Here is a 26,766-nt window from a genome sequence, read left to right as displayed (position 1 = left end):
ATCTGCTGTTCATGGGGGAAATTTTAAAGGCACTGGCATTGGTCTCTGTGTGTGTGTGTGTGTGTGTGTTTGGATGGGAGGGCACACATTTCACACACGGGGGGGGGAAGTCCCAGGTCAGGCAGAGAGCTGGTACCCAAATGAGCTTCCATTGCTGAAACACAGGTCCATCTCACTCTGGTCTTCAAACCGAGGAGTCCCCCACCGCTTCTTCATCTCGCCAGGTGAGTGGCCGCTCTTAATAATGTATTTAGAGATGGGTTTAAAATAATCCATTCTCCAATTGAAGTCTATCTTTGTTTGAGTGATCTAAAATTGATTAATACAATCACAGAATCGATCTTTTAAGTTATGCATTTCCACCATGGACGTGGTGACTGGATTTCAATTCGTAATGTAAACATTGACAGCACAAGTTCTCTTAGAATCTCTTGTATGCAAGAAAAATTGGCATTGTAACTGAAATTTAATACTAGTTTAATACTGAATGGGGAATGTAACTGAATCGGGACCTTTGGAATCGGAATCTATTTGTGAAATCATTGGTGATACCCACTCCTAATCGTTTTTAATCCCATACTTGGTCACATCAGCAAACTGAATGTTGTGTTTTCAGAATGTGGCGGAGGGGGGGGAGGGGTGTCACTATTTGTGGTCCAGGTAAGATTTGAACCCTCAACTTCAGCCAGCGTTGCCACACTTTCTACCATACTATACTTGTGACAGCTCTGCGGCTCATAGCGAGCTCTCTGATCACCAGAAACGTCTTCACTTTGCTGTGAACGCAGTCCTGTCTCCAATTACATTCGCGCACACACACACACACACACACACACACACACACACACACACACACACACACACACACACACACACACACACACACACACACTTCAACAAACTTCAAAAATGGTAAAAAGGGCAACAACAAAACTCAATAAGGAAGCACAAAAATAGATAAATACATGAAAAAAGAAGACAGCTAACTCTAAGTAATGAGTTTGGTTTGTATGGAAATAATGCACTTCTGTTTTGATATTGGCAAACATCAACTATGTGTTTGTGATAAATACACATTGTACTAACTTTACATGGAATCTGAAGGGGGCGTGAGTAAGACACTGAGTGCTGATTATCCGGGTGTGACAAATACACTGTAGTACACAGCAGTGGAGGGCGGAGGAGGGTTAAATCTTGTGTCTTTCACAGTCCACCGACTCAGTGGTCAACGGAGCGAAGAGGACTGTGGTTGCGAATAAAGACATGAGTTCTGAAAGGATGGAAGTTTGGAAGCCTGGCATGTTGTTGATGGCCCCCTAATCTTTCAGTCACTGGGCTCTTGTGCATGCTTTACAAGGATTGCAAACCAAAGGAAAGCAAAGGCATAAAAAGACCTTCCACAGTCCCAGTGTCCATCAAAACACAGGGTTTCACTGGTGCTAGTGCAGACTAGGGCTGCATGATATAATCGACTCAATATCGTTATCCAGGGCCGGATTGGGACTCATTTTCAGCCCTGGAGTTTCATGCCTTAGACCGGCCCACTTTAGTTCACGACTGACTATATTAAAATGTAATTAAAACCTCAGAATATAAGTCTGCAATAGGCGCACTGTTCTCTACAGCCTTGTAATTCATTGTATTTTTGAAAAATATAATTTCCAATTCAGTGCAAAAACAGTAGCCTAAGTTTTGCTTCACAGTGAACACATAATGGGTCACTAGTAACACTTGGGCATAGAAAGTTGTTATATTGTAACTAATGTGATCACTGCAAAAAAAGAAGCTTTTCTTACTTACGTATTTTTGTCTCGTTTCCAGTCCAAATATATATATATATATATATATAAAAAAATCTTACATCAAGATGCATTTACTAAACAACACAGATGGGAAGTAACGAAGTACAAATACTTCGTTACTGTAGCCTACTTAAGTAGATTTTTCGGATATTTCTACTTTACTTTACTATTTTTTTTTTGTGGCGACTTTTTACTTTTACTCCTTACATTTTAACACGAATATCGGTACTTTCTACTCCTTACATTTTAAAAATTGGCTCGTTACTTTAGTTTTGTACAAGAGGTCGTAATGTCGGAGAATAGCGCGGACACGCGCCTCAAACCGCGAGCGGGCGCGTGCGCCACACAGGAAAAAAAAGTGAGAAAAAAAGAAAGAGAATCTGCTGTCCGGAGGATAATCAGTTGAGATGGTGTGTGTGCGTCCTTGAGAACTGTAAGTCGTATAACTTATGTTGTCAGTTCATTTAAGCCTGTTGTTGTATTGGTCTATAGTTCCTGCACAGTTAAAGTAGGTTAGCTAGTGATTTAGTTGTTTGTGTTCTTCACCTGTTAGCTAGGTTTCACGTTGCTACACGCAACGTCATTCTCAAGCATCAAAAGAAAGAAGTTGTCTCTGTCCGTGTTTTACAGACACACCTGGGGGGTTTGGGGGGGGGGGCGAAGTTTGAAACCAGCATCAGCTTTAAATACGGTCCTAATCTAGTCCTCACTAGCAAATTTCAAATAATTTCACTGGAGTTACCGTTATTATTTATCACGTGATCAATACCGAATTCAATCTAATTGGATGGGAATATACTGTAGGCTACGTTGCATGTAACGCACCACTACAAGACGACTCGACAGATTCGGCCGCATTCTGCATTCATTTGCGGCAAATAATTGCAACATGATGGTGGTAACGTTAGCACTAGTAGTATGGACGGCGACATGATTGAAAATGAAGAAAACAGAGATCCCAGAGATTAGGCAGACAAGCAGCAAGACATTCCCAATCATCCCTGGCCTTATCTGAGAGAGATGTTTGAGATAGGCTAGGAGGCGTCAAGTATGACTCCTGGCCAATGTGCTGTGTAACTCTAAAAGTATGGGGAACTTCTTAATTAATCTATGTTTAGTAATTCATATTGTATCCTTTATTTTCTTTCTATATTTGAGCACACACACATGCATGTCGATTCCTTTAAATGTTAAGGGGACGATTAAAAAAGAGAAACTGGATCATTGAATTCATATCTTGCTACTCACATCTCATATCTTGTAACGTGTGTGGTCCAGGTAGCTTTGCATAAAAAGTGGTTGTCATTCGCAAGGCTACTTTTACTTTTATACTTTAAGTACATTTCAAAGCCTGTACTTTGTTACTTTTACTTAAGTAAAGAAGTTAAATCAGTACTTCTACTTTTACCAGAGTATTTTTTAACACAAGTATCTGTACTTCTACTTAAGTACGGGAAGTGAGTACTTTTGCCATCTCTGCTAAACAAGTATGAATGAATGATGAATGATTCTTTGCTTAAAACAAGCTACATTATCTGCCAATGGGGTAAGAAAAATAATAGTTTTAGATTTAGCTTGTTTTAATTAAGCAACAACAAAAAAACAATCACTTCACTTTTTTTTTTTTCAGAAAACAAGACAATTTCTTATGCCATTTCACTTGTCTAGTAAATGTATCTTGAATTAAGAATATTTAGATATTTGAACTGGCAACAAGTAAGATACTACGTAAGAAAAGCATTTCTTTCAGTGATAATGTTTGCTTATTCACACACTATGGTACAACAGCAGCTTACCTGTGTCTTTCACAGTGAGAGCATTATAGTCTGGGTCCTGGCTATGTTTCTGACACTAAATGAAATTTTTTACATTTATTTCTCACCACAAATATCCCCTTTTTACAAAGCTTTCAAATCAAGTCAAGTCAGTTTCATTAATGTATTGCTGAATCATCAGGTGTCATTAATTATCTCAGGGCATTTTTCATTGAGCAGGGCTCTTCATTACTATTAGTTATTCTGAATGACAATCCTACCTGCCCATTCTGGTGTGCTGGGCTCATTACTGGAGCTTGGTAACGTTACCGGGCCTTGCTCTTCACTGTTAGCCGCAAACCGGACTAGAGGTGGCTGCTGCTGAAGAGCTACAAGAAAAAGTTTGATACATGAACGGTGATTTGCAGACAACGTTGTTTTGCACGGTCGCTAGCATCTTGCACTGCTCCTAACGTTAGCTTACTTACCGTCCTCGTCGTCTTCATTTGTTTTTTTGAGGAAAAATGTGCTCAGCTTAGAACATTTGGCCGCGTCAGTTTCCAAAGCTTTCTTCTTTTTTATTCTGGTCTTTTCAGCGCCGCCTTTGCGCTTCCTGTTATCCATTTTTATCTGACTTTTTTTATTTTGAGCAACTTGCAAGGTGCCATGTCGGGGGCGGGGCCAGGGAGTCAAAAGATAATCACGTCATCATTATCCTGCAGGCTGCACTCTGCGAGAAAATATTAAATAAAAAAAGAGTGGGACTGCGGTAAAATAATAAATAAAAAGAGTGGGACTGCGGTAAAATAATAAATAAAAAAGTGGGGCTGCTGCGAGTGCAGGCAGCCTAGGGACAGCATCCATATTTCAACCCAGTGCCATGACAACAACGGCCCTCGCGGCCAAAAAAACAGACCGGCCCACCGGGAATTTTCCCGGTGCTCCCGATTAGCCAATCCGGGCCTGTCGTTATCGCGATATCACAATGCTCAACATTATATCGAAAGCGTTGCGATAAGTATGCAATATTTTGTTTATTTTGTGGAGCGCTGCGTCCCGTCCGTTGGCTGTGTGGCTTAGTTGTGTTGGATTTAGAGCCCGCTTGAAACGCTACAATGATCATCATTTCACTGGCCAGTTACCGTGCCACTTGCACACGTCAGCGCACGGGGCCACTATGTGACAAACCCTATGGAGCGTACCACGTGTGTGCATGCTTGTTGTGCTAACCTCGGCCCCATTGCCGTGCGCTAGTGTTAAGAAAATTCTGAAAGACGTGTCACTTAGATTTCTGAGGACGAAGGAGAGGCTGGGGTCGAATTGAAAGTTAAGCAAAAGGTTTAATAAAACAACACGATGAAAAACGACAGTCAAAACACAATCAAACATAAAACACTGCCAGCAGCAGACTGCAGACATGCTTCCCCTTGTGGGGACACAGATTGCAGCCACGCGACATGACAAAACAATACGCTGTAAATAGCGGACTTCAACTCGCTTCCCTTGCGGGGTCACAGATTGAAGTCCCGAATCTCTCTCCGGATCCGAATTATATGTCCCTCAGGTTAAGGACACACCTCTGATTTCCAGTTTGCTCCAGTTCACAGACAAAGGTCATTTATCATGGTAGTGCTGATTATATTCAAGTTTACAGAGATACACATTTTCTTTGTTCTAAACAAGTCTGGCCCAACAGGGGGTGGCTTCCCAAAAGCAGTAACAATAGTTACCTTTCCTGTGTGGACAATGAGTCTTCTTCATATGCTAAATGTCAGACATGACCTGATTAATTCTTTAGAAGCTAGAGTAGGTGTGAGCCAGACCAATGCTGATTAGGTGTGGTTTGATGAAATCGGTATTGATTCAGTGTTCATTTAACTAAAAGTATATTTTTTATCAGACATCACCAATGGTTTAACTTTTTATAACCTAACACTAGCCTCGTCTGCTAACTTGTCCGCATCCCGGGCCAGACCTTCAGACAGTCAGACACTCGCCCATTCTAGCCAACGAGCTAACGTAAGCTCGTTAGTAGCACGGTGCGAGGCGTTTTGTTTTATTTGCAGACAACTGGTTGATTCGCGCCCGAGCTTGGATGTTTAGGGCCAGAGCTTGCGCACCATGTCCATGGATTTATAGTATAGTAAAACACCATGTTGCGCCGTTATTATTATACATCCATTTGTCGCGCGCTCACCGCGCACACTCCATGGTCAAGAGCATAAATAAAAACAATGACAGAAACAGTACCCGTTGTATAACATCAGGGTGACCAGATGTCCCAATTTTAGATTTGCGTGTCCTGAGTCGGGAGTCGGGACGCTAAAATGTCCCGGTTTACACCAACCACTATGAAATGATCCCGGTTGTCTGCGATTACATAGCCGACGTGGTCTTCTCATAGCCCGACCATTAACTAAACCCATGTAGAAAGACTAATAAAGAATCCAGCGTATGATTTTAGCAATGTGTGTGTGTGTTTGTGTGTGTGAAGTGTCGATTCCTGATGATTCATAAGATATAAAGGAATGAAGTAATGCACAAATCATGAATTTATTCATGGATGAATTCATAATTCATGTACCCTTCCCGTAAAGTGTTACCATAACTTTAGTTCAAGCCTGTGGCAGCAGTTTGAAATATTTAGTTATATTTAGTGCCATGCAATTAAAAAAACACTTTTTCACAAAGGTTCAAGTCCAAGTTCAGTGGGTGTGTTTTCCAAAAGAGTGCTTTAATTCTGAAAAATAAAGTCGGTCGCACACAAAACTCACTCAATTTCTTTTAATATTATTTCTTAGATATGCAGGCTACATACAAAGAACATTCATTAATATTAACTGAGATACCCCATTATGTTGTGAGCAGTAGGCCTACGTGTGCTGTTGGCAAAATTGTGTCTAATCTGTGTGTCTATGTCTGACCTGGGCTGACACACCTTCATGCTAAAAAATTTAATCCTACGAAATGACAATAAATAATTGAAGACCTTTTGTAAAAGAAATTTAATAGCCTATACTTTGTGAACAAAATTTAAGAGAATATTAAATTTAAGAACACTGCAGTATAAAAACACAGTTAAGACTTCAAATTCACTGAACTAAGATTTCCCAACATTAGGACACCAACATTATTATATCAACAAGATACACATCGCTGCAGTGCCCACTGCTAGTTCCTCTTTACTTATCTTTCTGTGTATGTACCTTTGTGTGTTTGTCAGCGGGAGGGTCATCAGGCCTGATGGCTGGAAGCTGCCGTGGGGGTCAATACTGGGATGGTTTGCTCAAAGGATGTATTGGTTGTCAAACACAATGCAACAAACCACATGTCATCCCCAAATGCACCAGTTACTGTGGTGAGTACACACACACACACACACACACACACACACACACACACACACACACACACACACACACACACACACACACACACACACACACACACACACACACACACACACACAATGCGTTTTTCACTCTTTGTGGGGACCCATCATTGACATAATGCATATAGCCCCTTACCCTAACTTTAACCATCACAACTAAATGCCTAACCTTAACCCTTACCCTAACCCTAACCATAACCTAATTCTATCCCTAATCCTAAAACCAAGTCTTAACCCTCAAACAGCCCTTTAAAGTTGTGGGGTTCATTTTGGCCCCACAAAGCTGTCGGGACCCCACAAGTATAGTGTATCTCCGGTTTTTGGACCCCACGAATATAGTTAAACAAGAACACACACACACACACACACACACACACACACACACACACACACACACACACACACACACACACACACACACACACACACACACACACACACACACACACACACACACACACACACACACACACACAGTAGGTCAGAGGTTCAGGAATACATGAATCCATTGGTTGTGCCAGGAACATTTTCCTCACATTTAAAGGGTAACTTCCACATTTTTCAACCTGGACCCTATTTTCTCATGTTTTTTTTGTGTCTAAGTGACTGATGGGAACAATTTGTTTTTAAATTGGTCTAGTATTAAGCAAGGCCGCTGCAGTCGGCAAAACAAGCTGCAATGTAGCGTTAATGGGCAATTGTGCAACTTCAGTGTACTGTATGTCATCTTAAAGGGGCTGTTTTTGCCACCGACATGCTTAGATTATTTGGTTTTAACGTTATGGAAAATGATCCCTTCAGAGATAGACCTTTTTTTTTTGTTCAAGAATAAGACGACTTTTTTGTTAACATGAAACAGTCCCGAAATTGCTATCGCCAAATCCACCAGACTCCATTGCAATAAACGGTAGTTTAATCATCGTAAAAGTAAAAGTATAGTTCATTTAAATGGAGTCTGGTGGGTTTGGCGATTAGAGGGCGGTTTCTGGTTAAAACAAAAAGGATTTTACTCTCTCTCTGTAGGGTTCCTTTCCATGATGTTGGAATGTTGTAAAATACCTACCTGAGCCTGTCAGTGACAGAAACAGCACTTTAAGTGGACGGCAATTGACGGTGCACACACAGCTTTCTCACTCAATACTGGACCAATTTCAAAGATGTTTGTATTCTATTCCTCATTAGTCACTTAGACACCAATGCATGGGAGAATAGGGTCTGGGTTGAAAAATACCTAAATGTACCCTTTTATTATGGCACTTTGTAGGCTTTGACCATTGATAGAACCTGGGTATATACAGTGGTGGAATGTAACTAAGTACATTTGCTCAAGTACTGTACTTAAGGACACATTTCAGGTTCTTGTACTTCACTTGAGTCTTTTCTTTTCATGCCACTTTCTACTTCTACTCCGCTACATTTCAGAGAGAAATATTGTACTTTTTACTCCACTACATTCATCTGGCTGTTAGGAGTTTTGCAAACAAAACACATGTAATTTATAAAATATGATGTTTTATTATAAATTAAGCCACCCAACAATATACAGACCTACAAGTCCAGCTGAAATGATTAGCAGATTCAACACTTAGTTGATTGACAGATCTGTTTGGATCGTTTCCCATTTCTAAAATGTGTGGATCTTTTGCACTTTTACTTTTCACTTGAAATACTTCTAGCATTGGAAATTACCAGAATTACTTTTTAGAACAATAAATATATATATTTAAATGCTATATGGACAGGACAGAAGTACATTCAGTTTATTATATCTCCTTCTCCTTCTTTAGAGTCTGCACATTGTAAAGCACTGCTTGGCCACTACTACGATAGGCTGCTGAAGATATGTGTGAGGTGCGCTAAGATTTGTGGCAGTCATCCACCAGAATGCTCCCAGCACTGCCAGAGTGAGTACTGACCCCGCTGGCCTGGACTACAGCTTCAGTTATTTACTGACTATCTCGGTTTTCTGGAGGCATTACTGTCGAGCTAGGCCTCAGTGGACCAAGTGTTCAAAGCACGAGTTGAGGTCAAGAAAGGAACTCAAACTCAAACTAACTACAAATGAATACCGATCGCAGTAGTCTCGCATTGCCTGATCACAGCGCTGTGGAGTAAGGTCTGGCTACACCACACATACATTCTGGGATAATAGAAGAAAAACCGCTCTGGGTTGTTTTGCATTTCTTTAAACCAATCACAATCGTCTTGAACGGCGCTAAGCTCCAGACGGAGTGACGGTGGCTCTGCAAAGTAGTTTCTAAAAAGGGAACTTGGTTTGGTGGAACATTTGCACCCCGCTAAAGAAAACACCACATACAATATTAAATTAAGTTAACTGTTCACACAATATGTGAGCTATTTCAATTAGCTGGATACTTAAACGCCATTTGCTCTTACCAGTGTATCGCCGCGAGTGCTTCATCCACAGCAATCCCCACCAATCGTTCCCAAAACGCCCCAGTTAGAGAGGAAATGCCTTAATCATATTCTTTGTAAATCTTTACCATCATTCCCTGAAAGAAGGCCTGCCTTGTTGCGCGGTCCAAATTTCCTTCAAAACTTACCATTTTCAGCATGTAGCTTTGTTGTTGTTGTCGGGGGAACGGCAACACACAGAGAGCGGAAGCTAGAAATGTACTTCTGTTGATCCGGATTTGACTTTTCGGAAGGTGAGCAGCTAGCTAACAAGCTCACCCAAATCAGTCCTTCCAGAAAAATTAGGTCTTTTTTGTGATTGTTGCAGGCAAAAATCCTTGATTATGCTGCACGTTTTCTTAAAAAATGCAATGGAATATGCGGGATATTTATGCAATTTTATGCGATGAAATTGCGGGAACTTGCAAAAACTGCGGTTTGATGAAAAAGAGAGAAAAAAAGTGACACCCTGCTTTTCGATGATGTTCACGTCGCATAATTACGTCACTTCATAACGTTTTGGCAGCTCTTGTGTGAAGCGAACGCAACATTTGTCAACTTTCTGCTAAGATATATGTGACTTTTTTGCAACGAAAATGCGGGGATTAAGAAATCATGCAATAAATATGCGGAACTTTGGCTGATTATGCATTGAATTAGGCAATCACATAATCACGTTTTTCTGGAGGGACTGCCAAAGACATAAGCTATAGCTAGAAAACAGTGGTGTAGTCTAATGTATTGTAGTTGGTATACTGTACTGTGTGTGTGTGTGTGTATATATAAAAAAAAAAATATATATATATATATATATATATATATATATATATATATATATATAGAGGCCAGAATCTGCCTTCGGGGAGGTGGGGGGGATATTGGCCAGAATCTGCCTTTGGGGGAGGTGGGGGGGGGGATATCATAGTGGGGGGTCTGGGTGTCCTCCCCCAGGGAAGTTTTGAGCATCGACGACTTCATTTCCTGTATTCTGATACACTTTTATGCACCAATTTATGGTGTTAATACCTTTATTTAGCCTATGTGGAGAAAGTAAAACACATGACAATTCAAAATATATCAAAACTATAATGGAAAGTATGTTGTTGGGCATTTCTTTGTGGGTATATGGAAATCCTGGCACTTTCTTAGTGGGTATACTGCGTTTCCTGTCATTTATTTACTATCAGCTGCCCATTAAGGAATAAAATGCCCAAACAATGCTTGTCACCATACAGTTTTGTCTTGGTCTTTCAGAAGTATCCCTCCCATCTACCCCCCGAGCTCCGACACCTCCTGTGACTACCAAAAAGCTCCTGGTTGAAGTTACCTCACACGTGCCAAATTCCAGAGGGATCTCAGGGCTGACAGCCCTGGAAGACTCCACCATCCTGCTGTACTCCCTGCTGGGCGTCTGCTATTCTCTAGCTTACAACCTCGGTAATAGTCTACTAAGCGAAAAGAGAAAACCTCAAACAAACAACACCGCTGGTCCGCAGGGCCAAGACGTTAGTCGCAAACGAAGGCAGAGGTCCAAAGGTTAGTGCGGTATGGATACATCAAAGGCTACAAATCACTGCAATCAATCGGTGCGTTTACATGCAGTTTAAAAACCTGATTATAGTCAGGTTAAGGCAATACCCAGGTTTCTCAAATGCCACGTAAACACTTCTCTTACCCCGGCTAACAGACCTAGTAAGTCCTTTAGTAACCGAGGTATTCGTGCATGTTTACATCCAACAGTCTCACGGCAGTACGTGAAATGGTCACGTTATTTTTAATCTATTGATACATGTTCACAGGGACGTTTTTGCCATTTTTTTCGTGGTGGCCAGCACGAAATGGTCTATAGGGAGATTAACGGGGAAAGCAAACGCCACACCCCGGGGGAGGACGCCTCACAAGCCGGAAGACTGGATGGCGTAAGTTGGGTTTAGGAAAAAAAAACAACGGGGAAAGGACGCCTAACACGCGGGTCCGGAATAGTTTGACCCATCCACCACCCCAACCAACCTCCTTACGCGGATTTTCGGCATTTCATACTACTCGCTACCGTAGTCGTGCTGTGACCACGACATATGGTTCCCATTTCTATACAATAGTTTACATTGTCGCGCCTGCCACCACGGAATACTTAGATCTTAACCGGGGTAAGCTGGGGTTACGCGTCTGCGCACGCTCTGTAGGTTATAACTTCCCCTCCCCACTCCGCAGCAGAGGTTTATGACTCGGAAATACAAGAGAGCAGTTGGAAGCAACAAGCTTTAAACCTTTAAACCTACTGAGGTACTATCAAGAAGACCCAAGTCTAGACGGACGAGGAGGCACAGATTTTCTTTTGTTGTGATTTTGACAAAGCTCAACCTGAAGATTTAAGCCCTATTCTGACGAGTTGTATGTTGGCCGAGCACCACCTACTGTACCGGAGGTAGAGTCACTCCTCTCATTCTTCCCTGCTCATGTATTCGGAGAAAAAAAAACTAGCATATCCCGGTTATTTACTTAACCGGGGTAAGAACGTGCCCCGGTTACTGCTGTACATGTAAACACACTAGTATAGACAGTGTAGCCATTCTTCTTCAGAGAAACCTTTTTCCATTAATTTCTTGTATTTCAAAACTTGTGTTTTCTAAATTGCAGTTTAAATATATCATGGCATTTTTCTCCAATGTGTGCCCTCTACCCTCTCCATCTTTCCACAGATTTTGTAACAAATTCAAACCGCACCAGAGACCGTGAGCCGTCATATGACTCCATTCCTACCGAGACCTGCGTATGTGTCCACTGTTTCCCTGATCTGAAAGCACTGGGCCAGGGCAACGACAGGCCGCTGAGAGCCCCCTTCTCATTCTACCAGCAGCCCTTCCTCCATAGAGGGCCTGTCCGGGCTGAGGAGAACCTACACATCTCTGGACTGGAGGTGCTGGAGGAGGCGGCAGTTGGATGAGGCTCATTTAGCTGTCCCACGGGGACAACTGGAATGTCCAAATGTGTCCCCAGGTCATAGGAGAAGATTGTCAGCGTATTTGATTGTTTAATCAGACTGTGAGATAACATCACCGCAGTGTGATAGATTGTGAAACTGATAAAACAAATAGGGAGTTAAAAGGGTTGCACGCTCATCTACGACCCCCATCAACCTCACCTGACACCGATTGCCAACCGTCATCTTGGCATGTCCGCTCACATTTCCATAGGACATCATTTCAGTAACCTGTAGTTACAGGAAGACGCGACTTGCATGTCTTAAGTTCATGACCCCTGCTCTCCAGATTACTTTTCAACCAAAACAAGTGAACCACACCACCCATAACATTACTTGGGGTAGTCTAGTGCAGGTATCAGCGGAGGAGAATTTATAATCTGCCAACTACAGTTACATTTCATTTCATTGTCTACTAATCGGTCGATTATTATTATTTTCTGGATTAGTTGTTTGGTCTATAAAATGTCAGAAAATGGTTTTAAAAAAGTCAATCAGTGGTTTCCAATGCCCAAGTAACACACAACTCCAAAAATATTCCGTTTACTGTCACAGAGGATAAAATATTCACATTTAAGAATCTGGAATCGGATAATTTGGGCCTTTTTCACATAAAAAGAGACTCAACCCGATTATCAAATTAGTTGGCGGACAACTTATTGATTAATCTTTGCAGCTGTAGTTTTCCTGACAAAAATCAGTTAAGGGTGTTTTTTTTTATACAACCACTGGGAGAAATGTTGAAGTCCTACTGATTCCTCTGTTTGGGCTTCAAGTATAGAAATGTACATGTGCAAGTACTGGCACAACATGCGTACAATGTATGTATGTCAATTTTGTGTGATACTGTGAAGTATATATTTGTGGGGTGACTGTTTGTATTACGATTGAGAATCTTCTTGTACCACTAATAAAAAAAATAAAAATCATCATTGATATCAGAAACATCTGGAGAGAAGCTGTTCGAAAGTGTTCAAATCGTCATCCATTTTTAAAGTGCGTCTGCAGACACAGTTCAATTCTAGATAATAGTATGTTCAATCAGCAATATTCCATTAAATATTAGCAAATAGTGTACATTTACGTGGCCGGGTGGGTAGAGCAGGTTCACATATACTGAGAGGTTTAGGCCTCGACGCAGAGGTCCGACCTGTGATGATTTCCTGCGTGTCTCCCCCCCTCGCTCTCTCCCCTTTCTCACCTAGCTGTCCTATCAAATAAAGGCGGAAAAAGCCCCCAAAAATCTAAAAAACTGTACATTTACAAAACAAAATCTCATTAACCCTCATGTTGTCCTCGGCAAGTGAAGTTAAAGGACAATTCTGGCACAAAATGAACCTAGGGGTTAATAAAATACGTGTACCGAGTCTACTGTTCTCTGGGACATGTTTTCATGCTAATCGAATGGGTCTCTAGCTTGAAACTAGCTACCGCAAACCAGCGGTTAGCTGCTAACGCTAGCTTTCGGGGCAGAGGGTAAATCGCCATTTCTATACCACAAACAAGGCTCAAAATAGCACCGCACTTCAACGGTAGCATAATGAGGGTCCCTACATGTAAACCGAAGCATTGAGAACTTTCTACGTGTACACAGTTTATTACAAAAGATAGATTATAAAGACAGTAGCGTTAACGTTTACATGCGGCCGCCATCTTGGATAACAGTTATGAGCAGTCGAATCACGAACGGGGTGTTTGAGCTACGTTAATGGTTGCACGGCGTTCGTCCATTTGTCAAAAATAATTCATAATTTCAGCTTTTTTCTAGATCAGAAATGAGGTATAATTCCATATAAATGAGGCTTGTTGATTATGAAGTCCAAAATGGAGTGGAAAACTAGTGGAAGAAAAAAAATTGACGTTAGTAGTGAATCCGGTGGTAGTGAAAAAAAGCACAGAAAAAAAAAAAAAGCGACAAAAACTGAAAAAAAATCGCAACAAAAAAAAAAGAAAAAAAGGTCATTTTAAATCTTTTACCCGAGACGACAAGTTGCATGGTTGACGGGAAGACAACACAAGTGTTAAATGATCAAGGGCAACAAATAAAGAGGCACAAAGGTGTTAACAGATATAGATTTTCTTTATTTTGAGTGTCTTTTTTCCATCACTGTGTCCAGTTCTTGCAGCAGTTACGTGTGTGTGTGTGTGTGTGTGTGTGTGTGTGTGTGTGTGTGTGTGTGTGTGTGTGTGTCTGTGTGTGTGTGTGTCTGTGTGTGTGTGTGTGTGTGTGTGTGTGTGGAATGATTGACCGGGTCAAGTTCAAAGTTTTCTTCCGATTAACGAGCCCCGTTGCCCGGATCCGGCGATATATAGAAGGAGAAAATCCACTTTGAGGTTTCGCCATTTGTCTCTTTACATACAAACTGTACACGTATACTTTTACATACATCATCAACATGTGGATAAAAAAAAAAAAAAAAAATCCTATCAAACTGTGATGCCCAGCTCAGACGGCATGCTGAATGCAAGTACTGATTCAGTACACGAACATACGGTACACACGCACGACACACGTGCATACAAACGGGAACACACACGCACTTTATGTTTTTCTCCCTTTACGTGAAAATAACAACATTTTAATACAAACACATCTACGCTGAGCTTTTTTTTTCTTTCCCTTTCTCGGGCATATACAGGTACCCACGCACGCACGCACGCACGCACGCACCGAATTAGAGCAACATGCGGCCGACGGTTAACACTGCAGGATCGAGCTTCGGACCCATTACACCTACTCCATTTTTCATTTCTTTTTTGTTGTTGCCGTTTACCTGAAACAGCATGACGACGACATATCTCGAACATGAAGAAATATGCCTCTGTAGCGCCAAAATGTTGTCAAATTAAACAAGATGAATAAAGACAACCAAAATGAAGTTTCCTGACTGGGTAACGCTGTATTTGAAGGGGCGTGCTTTAAGACTGACACGACACGGTCATAACTGTGACATGACACCTGCCGTGAACATTGAAGGGAGTCTTTCTGAATGTTGACATCAAGTGTCACTCGTTGCATTTTGACACTTTTAATGCAAAGTTAGCATTGTTTGGCATTGTTTGGCATCGCTGTATTATGTCAACTTGACATTGAACCTTGTGAACCGTATTGAAACAGTCGTAAATATGTCATGGCGGGCCTAATTATCAAAGTTTAAGAAACTATTTAGCTTTATGTGTTGTGTGACATGACATTAAACTGCCATTGCGCTGACACAAACATCTCAAACAATGCGGTAACACTTTACTAGAAGGTAGCTACATAAGAGTGACATGACACTGTCACGAACACATGGCACTGTCATGACACATGAACCCTGACCCTAACTTGTCATGACAAAAACCCAATGACACTTACTGAAAGTGTTAGGTCATAAACGTTTATGACTGGTTTATAATGTTTTATGACACGTTCATGACCGTGTCATGTCACTCTTATGTAGATACCTTCAAGTAAAGTGTAACCAGCAATGCTTACTTAGCGTTAAAAGTGTCCTCATGTAGCGAATGACACTTAACGACAGCAGTCGGGAACATTCAAAAGACGCCCTCGTGTTCGTGACAGGCGTCACATCATGGTTATGACGGCGTCATGGCAGTCTTATGCCCACCCCTTCAAATGAAGTGGCACCTTGCCGTGACCGTTATCGGCACTATTTTTTGCTTTTGTGTGTACAAAGAAGAAAAAAAAAAAAACACGATTGACGGCGCAAAGTGATGCAGGCGAACAATGCCGAGAGTTAAGGGAGAACGCTACACCGTAAACAAGACGATTTAATTACAGCATGTAGAAAAATATAATATTCACGGCGTCACTTATTCCCCCCGGGGACTGTTGGGAAGCAGCATGAGAGGCAGAAAACAACCGACCCTTTGCGTACTACTTGTTAAAGACAACGTTTCCTATAGGTATCTGACTGACTACAAACTCACGAGTAATAAATGGAATTAACGGTCTCTCTGCACAAAGTTTTTTTTCGCCCCCTCCGCTTTCTTTTTTTGCATTCTGAACAAAAATTTAAAAAAAAGGATAATAAAGACAACTTCCATCCTTATGAAATATTTGGTCATTTCGAGGAGTGCGGGTGTGTCAGACAAGTGTGCTTGTGTCCAGGAAGTTGCGGTTTTAGGTCAAGCGCTTTCTTTAAAAAGCAGAGCCTCGAATCCCTGTGGAAGGCTGCGACGCCGCGTACGGTACCGTTCACGTTCTGGTGCTATTACAAATGCAGCGGTGCGAACGTGAAAACACGGTGAAGAACAGCATTTGTGATTAAGTAAACCTTCCCCGGATAAATGAAAGCATTTAGCCAAAAAAAAATAAAAAAATAAAATAAACCTTCTGCCCATCCAGACTGATCTCATGAAGTGGCGTATGTATGACACGCCAATTCGTATGCCGTTCCGGCGTGTTATCAAGACGCATAATCGCTTTTAAGCGTGTTTATCAACGCCGTTCGGCCGCCATTGACCTACAATACGTGTGAATTTTCACCGTAGCGAGTAGTACGGAAGGATGCGAGTCCGCGTGGCGGATGGGTAAAACACAGGACTTCCACCCAGGAGAGCCGGGATCGTGTCCCGCGTGTGGCGTTTGCAAACCTTTTTTTTTTTTTTAAGCCTTCCCCAATGTTCTTTTCCTAACCCCAACCGTTTATTGTTTTACACACGCGTGACATTGTTCTCGCGATAGCACGGCACGTTCTCGCGATAAGACTCCACGTGGCGCCGCTGTATACAGCGCAGACGTACACGTGGAAAGCTCAAAATGCGTACAGATAACACGCCATTTGGCTTTAGGAAAGTGGCGTGTATGTTTACGCAAAGTCATGATGCCACGTTGGCCCATCGGTCGGTTTCTTAAAAAAAAAGAAAATTAAAAAAAAAAAGTGGAAAAAGGCGGGAAACGGAGCTCTCCGTCCATCGCCTGAACTTGTTGAGTACACGCTGATTTTGCGGTACAGCAGGTGATCACAGCTGCTTTTCTCCTTTGAATTCAAGTGAACAACATTTTGTACAATAACCCATCAGGGCCCATACAAATGTCCATCCCAAATGTCTGGTTCCTAAACACTTGCACGCAGTTCTTTTCATTTTTGTTGTTGTTGAATGTCGTACGAGTGGAACTAGATTAGTATGGAGTAAGGGGTGGTTCCATGTTAAGAGTGAGAGTTGCGACTTAAAAGAGTGACTCAGGCAGGCGTTGCGTTTCCGTTTCCCATGCCTCTCTCTCTCTCTCTCTCTCTCTCATCACTCTGGGTTACCTTTTCCCATGCAACTCATCCTTGCATCATCCCTCGTCTCATCCCGCGGGCGGCGCTGGTGGAGGGAAAACTACTCGTACTCCAGGAACTGCTTGTGATAAAACAAAAGGTACCTGGGGAGGTGAAAGTACCGGGAGGTCACATCGCAGCAAATCTAATCAAAAAAGGAACACAAAACACCAAAAAGGGCAAAGTGCTGCGACCGGGCTCACCCTTCGCTATCCAGGACATCCTTGATGCTGGCCTTGGTGATGATGGCGTCGTCACATTTGAACCACTGGTCCTTGTGCTGGCGGATGAAGGTGGTGTAATGGCCGCTCTCTAGTGTCCCCTGGTGGTTCACTACTGCAAATAGACTGTACCTTGAAAACGGACAGGGAAGAGACAGAAAAGAAGAGGCTTACTGGTGCGTTCCATTTTACCTCGGAACACGGCGCTGGGAAGGACGCCACGCCCGAGTTGAACGCGTTCCCCCCCGGAGAAGAAAATAGAGGGAAAACAACATTTTCCCAGTGCTAAAACGATATATATATATATATATTTTTTTTTTTAAAAAGGAGCACAAAACGACAGTCAGCGACATTAAAGAACGGCTAGTTTATTGCTAATGATTTATTAAACATTTTATAACAATAACTTATAACAATAACTTATTTCACCAGTAAATAGATGTTTCGGTTGCCTCTAACGTCCGAGAGAAGCGCAGGCATTTCAGAGGCACCGAAATCCACGTTAAAATTCGGTCTGATAGATGATGGTCGTTAAGGCACCGGTGCTGTATTAGCTGGAATAGGAGAGGTTTTACATTTTTTCATAAAAAAATGACTCAAACCGATTCATCGATTCATTTCATAGTTGACAACTTATCGATTCATCTTTGCAGCTCTGGACTAGTTCCTTTTGGAATATCTGGCGGTACAGATACTGGTTTATTTGCCTTATTTCAAGATTCAAGATGTTTATTGTCATATGCACAGGAAAGACAACTTACACGGTGCAATGAAAAGCTTGCTTTGCTAGTCTTCCTTACTCAAGGAATAAAATGAAGTTAAAGCGTAACTCTCGCCAAAATGCAACCTAGGGTCGTTTTTATGAATGTACCCGAGTCAAACTTTGGTTTAAAACCATATTTAGGACAGAAGCGCCACTTTTAAGATTTACCGTATTTCCGTTTTTCGGTCAAATGGCCTTTTGAATGGGAGTGCTAGGGGCACTTTTATGCTAGCATCAAAATCACTATTTTTAAAACACTAAGAAGGCTCGACACAACATGAAACTTTGCTCTAAGTCTCACCAGGGGCTCTACACCTTAACAAAAGCATTGACAACATTGGTTGTGTACCCAGAGTTTACTAAAAAGAAAGGTTTTCAACAACTCACCGTTGTTGTTTCCGGCCGCAGCCATTTTATCAGTCAGAAACAATCGATGTCCGAATGCAACGTAACAGGGAGGAGAGTAAAGACGGAATTCTCCTAAACCTTAGTTCCATATGAATGCACGGATTATTTCTTGTTTTGTCGTTAGTGAAAAACAATATTGACCTTGTAGTTGAAAAAGGAGCCTCACATGGAGTCCGTTCATTCGCATTCAGATATCTGCTCGTTTTGACTGCTGAGGTGTTAGCAGCCGGAAACGACAAGCGCTACGGTGAGTTGTAAACTTTCTTTTTAGTAAACTCTGTGTACACAACCAATGTTGTCAATGCTTTCGTTATGGTGTAGAGCCCCTGGTGATACTTGGAGCATAGTTTCATGTTGCGTCGAGCCTTCTTAGGGTTTTAAAAATAGCGATTTTGAGGCTAGCATAAAAGTGACCCTAGCACTCCCATTCAAAAGGCCATTTGACCCAAAAACGAAAATACGGTCAATCTTAAAAGTGGTGCTTCCGTCCTAAATATGCCTTTAAACGAAAGTTTGACTCGGGTACATTCACAAAAAGACCCTAGGTTGCATTTTGGCTTGAGTTACGCTTTAAAAAACAAACAATAATAAAAAAAAAGTTATAAATAGTTTGAAAAAGAGATAAAAATAGAGATAAGAAAATGGATGAAGTGCCATGTGTGTGGACAGCTCTGTATGTGGTGTGAGTCCAGGGGTTTAGGAGGGGACGATGGAGTGTGTGTGTGTGTGTGTGTGTGTGTGTGTGTGTGTGTGTGTGTGTGTGTGTGTGTGTGTGTGTGTGTGGGGATATTGCAATGTTCAGGAGTCTGATGGCCTGTGGACAGAAGCTGTTTGCGAGTCTTGTTGTCCATGCTTTCACACTCCTGTAGCGCCTTCCTGAGGGCAGGAGTGTGAAGAGACTTTAATGATATCGGGGGTCCTCCTGATGACTCTGGTGACGTACATGTCCTGCCGTGATGGGAAGGGCTGCTTTACTGCTTACTTACTTGTTGTCATTGTTGAAGGGGTCCACGGTCTGCTGGTACTGCCCATTCATCCTGCTCTCTTTACTGAAACACACAGCAGAGAAAACGCGGTCACGGCAGCAACGACTGTTCCTGCAAGAGCCGGCAAAGTGGCTTTTATAAAGCACGTCAGCAAAGCCGACGAACAAAGTAAGCGTTTACTGCGGTGGGGCTTTCCGTTTGGTGCTCCTCGTCCTTCTTTTAATTCCTGTATCCTCATTCTTCTACATTCTACGGTCATACAGTCCGTGCGGATGTGAACAAATACAAATAGATTATACAGGGGTGTGAACAGATGAAGTGCTCTGAACAGATATGAAGAAATGTTTGGAGTTTGTGCCCACCTGGAGGCCATGAAGGGGGTCATGTCCAGCTCCAACGGGAAGGAGACATAAGTCGTGATCTTCCGCCGCAGTTTGGCGGAATGCTCAAACCTCTGAAAGCAAAACAAAGAAACACATTTTAGAAAACGCCGCTCTGATAACCAATACCCCCCCCCCCAGGGGTCCTTGAGGGGCTTCCAGGAGATCCCCAGCACAAAAGGGGATTTATCTTCATCCATAAGTAACACACAAAAACAGCATTGCCAGACCCTTTTCATTTCTTTGAAGTGCTCATATTATGATTTTTGGCCTTTTCTCTTTCCTTTATTGTATCCTTTTTGTGCACATTATAAGTTTACAAAGTGAAAAAGTCCCCCCCAAAGGGACTTACCATCTCCAACAGAAAACACTGTTCACAAACTGCTCCAAACAGCTCTATTGTAGTCCAGCCTTTACTTCAGAGACAAACGTTATAACTTTGTAACACATGTTATAATGCTCGCCTAGCTGCTAGCTAGCTTGTTTTGGTGGACCATGTGTACGTGCAAAGGTTGTTTTAGTTAGTCGTGCGAGAGAAAACTCAGATTGGACAGATAGTCCAACTAGCTGTCTGGATTTACCCTGCAGAGATCTGAGGAGCGGTTAACCATAGTCCTCAGAAATCCACCGGAGCTTAGAATGCCAACTCCGGTTCTAATTTGTGTCAGTTTAGGGTTCCTTGATGTGAAAAAGTTTAGGAACCACTGCACTAAAGTAGCAGACAAAGCAAACACTTACTTTGAGGTGAAAGCAGGCCACGATGGGCAGCTTCTTCATGGTCAGCTGCTTAGTGGACTCCTGGTAACTATGGCAACCGCTGCACTTGATCTTAGCACTGCTGCCGAGGTGCTCTGGCCTGGTGAACCTACAGTAGACGGGAGAGGAGGAGATTTAGTGCCCATGTGTTTGTGTCTATGGGGGTGCTTTTATGGATGCTGCTGCCCGTCTCATGCTGCTGCCCTCCAGTAAGAGGTTTAGAGTTCTTTGCAGCAGACTAGGGGTGGGGGGTGGTGGGTAGGGGTGGGGGGGGAATCAATGCAGTGTAGTATTGCAATATTTTCCAAGGCAATACTGAAACGATACTTTTTTTTTTTTTTAGATTAAACAGATATATCAATATATCACAAAAATGTCGCAATATGCTTGAAATCGCAATTATATCGTATTGTGACATTATTGTGACAGTATCTTGATAATATTGTATCGTGTCACAAGTATTGCAACAATATCGTATCGTGACATAAGCATTGTGACAATATCGTATCGTGACATAAGCAGCATGATAACATTGTATCGCGACATAAGTAGCGTGTTAATGTCGTATCGTGACATAAGTATTATGATATCGTAGCGTGACATAAGTATCTTGTTAATGCTGTATCGTGACACAAGTATCGTGATAATGTCGTATCGTGACATAAGCATGGTGGTAATGTCGTATCGTGACAATATCGCGATAATGTCGTGACGTGACATAAGCATTGCAATAATGTCGTATCGTGAAATAAGTACTGCGATACTATCGTATCATGGGGCCTCTGGTAATTCCCACCCCTACTGCAGACTTAACCGATTCCAGAACTAATTTATTCCGGTGTCTTTTAAGCTCCTAAATAGCTGCAGATAAAAGCCAGAACAGGCCTGGGTTGATGATGGGGATTTGGGGTTATTGTTGTGCTTGTGATCTCTGCATTGATACTTATTGGTTTTTATTTTTTATTTTTTGAGTAATGTTTAACACTATGCACTGGGTGACACCATGTTGTGTTTTACACACCATTAGGGCCATATTGATGGTTTGTTGTATGGTATTGTACAGTATCTGTTGTGCATGTTGTTTGTGTTTGTTTTTATGACTGCAGCATGGGTTAAGTGCCTAAGACCAATTTCCCACCTTGTGGGAAAATGAGGTAAATCTTGATCTTGATCTCCCTGTAGCTCCAGTCAATTTGGGAAAAAGAGGAATTAGTTTCCGGGGAACTGTGTATTAGGGCTTCAGAACCTCTAACCAAAGTAATTTTCTCATGACTTTTTTGACATCCCGTTAATACTTTCTCCACCGTGTGTGTATGTACTTTCTCCTTAAAAACACACTACCGCATGTGTATTTACGTGACTCCGCCCTGTCCGGTCTGTGGCGTGGATGCAACATGGAGGAAAACATAAACACAGTCAACTGAGGAACAGGAGCAACTTCTTCCTGGTCCACTCAAAATTTTCTCAAACTTAACTGCAATAAAATGGAATTTCTCCTCGTTGGCACCAAGTCCACTATGGCAAAATGCAACAACTTCTCACTTACAGTTGACAACTCCCTAGTGTTGTCCCCCCCCCCCCACCCATGTTAAGAGTCTGGGTGTTGTCCTTGACCACGCTCTAACATTCGAATCTCAACATTTGACAGTTAAGTTTAGGCACCAAAACAATTAGTTAGACAAAAGATTAGATTAAAAGATTGTAGTGTCGTAGTTTAGTTAAAATGCCAGTCCCCTTAAGTAGTATTTCCTGGGACACTAATCCCCAACAAAGTCATCGTTTGTCAATTGGAATCGAAGTAAAATGCTTAATTAATCGTCCCGCCCAACCGTGTATACGTATTGTCATTTATGAAATAATGATATGACAAACACGGTTATGTCAGTTACCTGCGCAGACAGTCTGTGAGTGTTGTGGCCCCGGTGGCGTGACTCTCTCCGTTGAGCGCAGATCCGTCTCCGCCAGGGCTGAGGGGCCAGAACGGGGTGGAGGAGCCCGGCAGGTCCAGGCTGATGTCCCAGAACGGGTCTATGGTTGTCGAGACACCGCTACGAGAGAGAGAGAGAGAGAGAGAGAGAGAGAGAGAGAGAGACAAGACAGCGAGTCTGCATTGAGAAGATAAAAAAAAAAATGCTGTAGATAGCTGATGTAGACTCGAGGGCGTCGCTGCTTGTTAATTAGCACGTCTTCCCGTCTGTTACCCACTTCATGGGAGGCACAGTAAGACACTGCACTTTGTAATTTTCCTTTATTCAGGCAGACATAAGTGAGAGGGAGAGGAAAAAAAGGGAGACATCAGCTACTTGGCACGGCGGCTCAGAGCCTTGCACTCCTAATGTTGGCAGCTAAGCTTGCTCATCTGGGCTATGAAGATAATTCCACTGAACATCGTACGCAGATGCACACTAAAGCTTAGCGCTGGCAGTTAAGGATACAAAGCTAACGGTATTGGCTGATGGCATTCGTGACCGTAGGAAATTTGGCTGGAGACCATCTTTTCTAAAGAGCTCCCTTTGTTACTGGCGTCAATCATTTTTCTAAGCTGCTTATCTTGTGCAGAATTGCAGGGAGTTGGGGCCTGTTCCAGCTCACATTGGACTAGGGGTGAGGGGGGGGGAGGGGGTGGTGGTGGCAGGTTGCCAGTCCGTCATGGTGCTAACACCAAAACATGCATGCCCTCGACTGTATAAGGAAATAAAGCTGGTCAATATAAAAAAAAAAAAAAAAAAAAATCAAACATCACTTTTTTTTAATTGAATTTTAAATTCGGTGGATTTATGAGGACTATGGTTAACTGCTCCTCCGATCTCTGCAGGGTAAATCCAGACAGCTAGCTAGATTATCTGACTGAGTTTTCTCTCGCACGATAATTTTGCAGCGGCTTTGTGCAAAGCTTAGCCATGGCGATTGTGATTGGTCTAAAGAAATGCCAATGAACCTGAGCACGTTTTGCTCCCATCCCGGAATGCTGTGTGTGAAAAAAACTTTTCCATGTAGAGGAAAACATGTTTTTAAAGTGATGGTTCGGAGTAATTTCACCCTAGGGTCCTTTTGCACCACGACCTCGAGCCAAACACCCCCCCCAGAAGCTTTTTTCACCTGGGTCGAACATTGGGCGAGTTAGCGTTATCAGCTGAACAGCTTAGCGCAGGCGCTAATGGATCCAAGAGTGTATCTTGTACATTACCCCACTAATAATGCCCAAACTTCTACAGTAGTACAAATAGGTTATGTACTCATAAAACGATGGACTGGAAAGTTTGTAAGTACACCAGAAGTTTATTTTAAGTAACACTTGACTGCTGGCTTCTGCTCTCTGCTGCTACTGCTACCGGCAGTAAGACGAGTGCTAGGGACATCTACAAATTACAACACCGACAAAAATATTTATTAATTTAATGATTAAATAAGGTAGTGTCTCCAAACTTACCTCAATTATAACTTGTCTCCTCCTAGTTGTACTACAGCACTTTCAAGAAATAAGTAAAATTAATAAATATTTTTGTTGTATGCTGTTTAGGGGGTACTTGGCTAAAAAAAAATATTTAAAAAAAGGGGAACATTATTGCAAAAAGTTTGAGAACCACTGACCTAGACTGAAAGGCTGAGCTCATTCTGTCTAAAAACAGCGACTAGTGGCAGTGTGCTATAATATTCTGGGCTTCACAGAATATCCAAGATCCATTTATTTTGTCGAAAAGCAAAAGGATGAGTAGGCACCATGTTAGGCTTACATTTTAAATGGAGAATGCAAAGTGAATAAATCATGAATCAGCAAAAAGCCTTGTGGCAGCAGGGTTTCTTTTAGAGCCGTGTCCTACGAGAGAACTTCTCTTCGGATATAAACAAAAGCAAGGCAGCAGAATCCACATTTGTGGATCACTGAGTTTGCTATGAAGCTTTTCTATGCGCCTGTTGTGGTGCTATACTAATAAAGAATTATTCAACTGTATGCTTAAAAATGAATTTGATCATTATTATCCACTTATGTCTTGCAAGCGATCCTATTTCAGACTCTAATATCTAGTATCTAATCGATACAGCATAGTATAAATCGCAATACTGTATCAATACGCAGATGCCAAGTATCAATCTCTTATTATATAGGTGTTGGTCAGTTTGTCTGCTTGACAGTTGCGTTTTGCAGCAATGAAATTGAAGGGAGATGAACAAACAGATTATGTATCTTTTAAGATAAAACAGATGTTGCCAACGTTTCCTTTTGATGACATTATTTGAAATTGGGAAATATATCCCAGAATATTGCAATATGTAATATCGTATCGTGACATAAGTATCAGGATGATATTGTAGTTGATTCCCACCCCTAGTAGCTAATACGCTGACTATGGAGAAGTAGCTCATACAACCCCACTTCAAAACATCCAAACTATCCCTTTAAGAGCACACTGTTTGTTTTTTGTTCCCTACGCTGAAGCAAACCCAAGTCACACAGAAACTGTGGACATCAATGCTCCAAAATCTGTTCATACCGGTTTCACCCGAAGGTGGCCTGCTTAATGATTCTGTCTGGATCCAAAGAAGAGAAACTGATTATAACATTTTCCTAAAATGTCTTAAATGAAAAATGCATCTCCGAGCAGAAAGATCAGACACTTGTTTTGATCACCAGGTGGAGCTAGAGATCAACTTGTACACCATGAAAGGCTTTTGCTGTTGCTGCAGTGTAGCAGTTGAGCATGTGTGCGCTTGTGCCTGATCAATGGGGGAGGCAAGGGGGCGGGGGGAGGGAGCATTCGGATCCAGGACGGTGAGAGGCGAGAAGTGTGTGCGAGTGTGTCATTTTGGAGGCACACTGTCACACAATGCAGCTGTAGTGGAAAGACACTGCCGTCGTGTACAAGATCACGGCTTGGTTTGTTTTTAAGATTTAAATGGCTTTATTCAGTCTCTAGTGTGGCCTAAAAGATTTGTTGCGTTGTGTTTTTATTTAGTTATTTATTTTTTGCTTTGGAAGAACCTCCCACCGGAGCGCACTTACTGGCAGACTTGACAGGTGACGTCAGACTGCAGGCCCCCGGTGAAGATTTGGTCGATGATGCAGTTACAGTGGTTGGGGTTGTTGGCTTTCTTCCCGTTGTCGTCTGTGTGGATACAACACACACACACACACACACACACACACACACACACACACACACACACACACACACACACACACACACACACACACACACACACACACACACACACACACACACACACACACACACACACACACACACACACACACACACACACAGTCACTAAAAGCAATGCTGTGTAACTTCCCAGCCACCCTCTGCTTCTAAACTGCAGAAGAGAGAAGCGGATCTGAGACAGATCAGCACTGTCTCTCCCTCCCTCCCTCTCTTCTCATCCTCTCAGCTCCACTCATCCAACCAGCCCTTCTCCTGTCTACACTCCGCTAAAAGCCTCCTCTCTGTCATTCCTCCTGCAGAGTTCTTGCACCATTTTTAAAGTAAAATTTAATACTTTTTAATAGTAATACCACCACACACGTATAGTTTAAAAAGGCCCAGACACACTGATCAGTCTCCCCGAGTAGGTCAAAAAAGTGCCTCGGAACACACCAAAGCGACGAGACTTAATACGTCTCCGTAATAGCAGGCGGCACTA

General features: G+C 42.2%; 2 protein-coding genes across 4 annotated transcripts in view; one reads left to right on the top strand and one right to left on the bottom strand.

Annotated features, from left to right (window-relative positions):
* Positions 1-160: 160 nt before the first annotated feature.
* On the top strand, positions 161-13,287 carry LOC120550592 (tumor necrosis factor receptor superfamily member 13B). Of its 2 annotated transcripts, none has more exons than XM_039787190.1 (5): positions 161-224; positions 6,780-6,914; positions 8,735-8,851; positions 10,617-10,898; positions 12,062-13,287. In XM_039787190.1, the coding sequence occupies exons 2-5, from the start codon at positions 6,800-6,802 to the stop codon at positions 12,304-12,306; spliced, it is 759 nt and encodes a 252-aa protein (XP_039643124.1). In that variant the 5' UTR covers positions 161-224; positions 6,780-6,799; the 3' UTR covers positions 12,307-13,287. The 2 variants fall into 2 exon arrangements, with proteins under 2 accessions (XP_039643124.1, XP_039643125.1); XM_039787191.1 differs by lacking the exon at positions 161-224 and adding an exon at positions 2,202-2,235.
* Positions 13,288-16,946: 3,659 nt separating this feature from the next.
* Positions 16,947-26,766, bottom strand: part of usp22 (ubiquitin specific peptidase 22) — a 38,092-nt gene continuing 28,272 nt past the window's right edge. For both annotated transcript variants that reach the window (XM_039787943.1, XM_039787944.1), the window contains exons 7-13: positions 26,129-26,231; positions 23,016-23,174; positions 21,109-21,235; positions 20,353-20,444; positions 19,991-20,053; positions 17,816-17,965; positions 16,947-17,716 (exon numbers count right to left, since the gene is read on the bottom strand). In XM_039787943.1, coding sequence (XP_039643877.1) covers positions 17,674-17,716; positions 17,816-17,965; positions 19,991-20,053; positions 20,353-20,444; positions 21,109-21,235; positions 23,016-23,174; positions 26,129-26,231 — 737 coding nt within the window. In that variant the 3' untranslated portion in view covers positions 16,947-17,673. The remainder of the gene's footprint in view (positions 17,717-17,815; positions 17,966-19,990; positions 20,054-20,352; positions 20,445-21,108; positions 21,236-23,015; positions 23,175-26,128; positions 26,232-26,766) is intronic.

Source organism: Perca fluviatilis, chromosome 21 (assembly GCF_010015445.1).
Source record: "Perca fluviatilis chromosome 21, GENO_Pfluv_1.0, whole genome shotgun sequence".
NCBI classification, from domain to species: Eukaryota; Metazoa; Chordata; class Actinopteri; order Perciformes; family Percidae; genus Perca; species Perca fluviatilis.
This window is presented reverse-complemented; position numbering and strand designations above follow the sequence as displayed.

Bases quoted from the DNA above. Each gene is read 5' to 3' on its own strand.
- LOC120550592 (XM_039787190.1), top strand. From the start codon at position 6,800: ATGGCTGGAAGCTGCCGTGGGGGTCAATACTGGGATGGTTTGCTCAAA. The intron at 6,915-8,734 runs GTGAGTACACAC...CTCCTTCTTTAG, and splicing joins CAAATGCACCAGTTACTGTG to AGTCTGCACATTGTAAAGCA. The intron at 8,852-10,616 runs GTGAGTACTGAC...TTGGTCTTTCAG, and splicing joins ATGCTCCCAGCACTGCCAGA to AAGTATCCCTCCCATCTACC.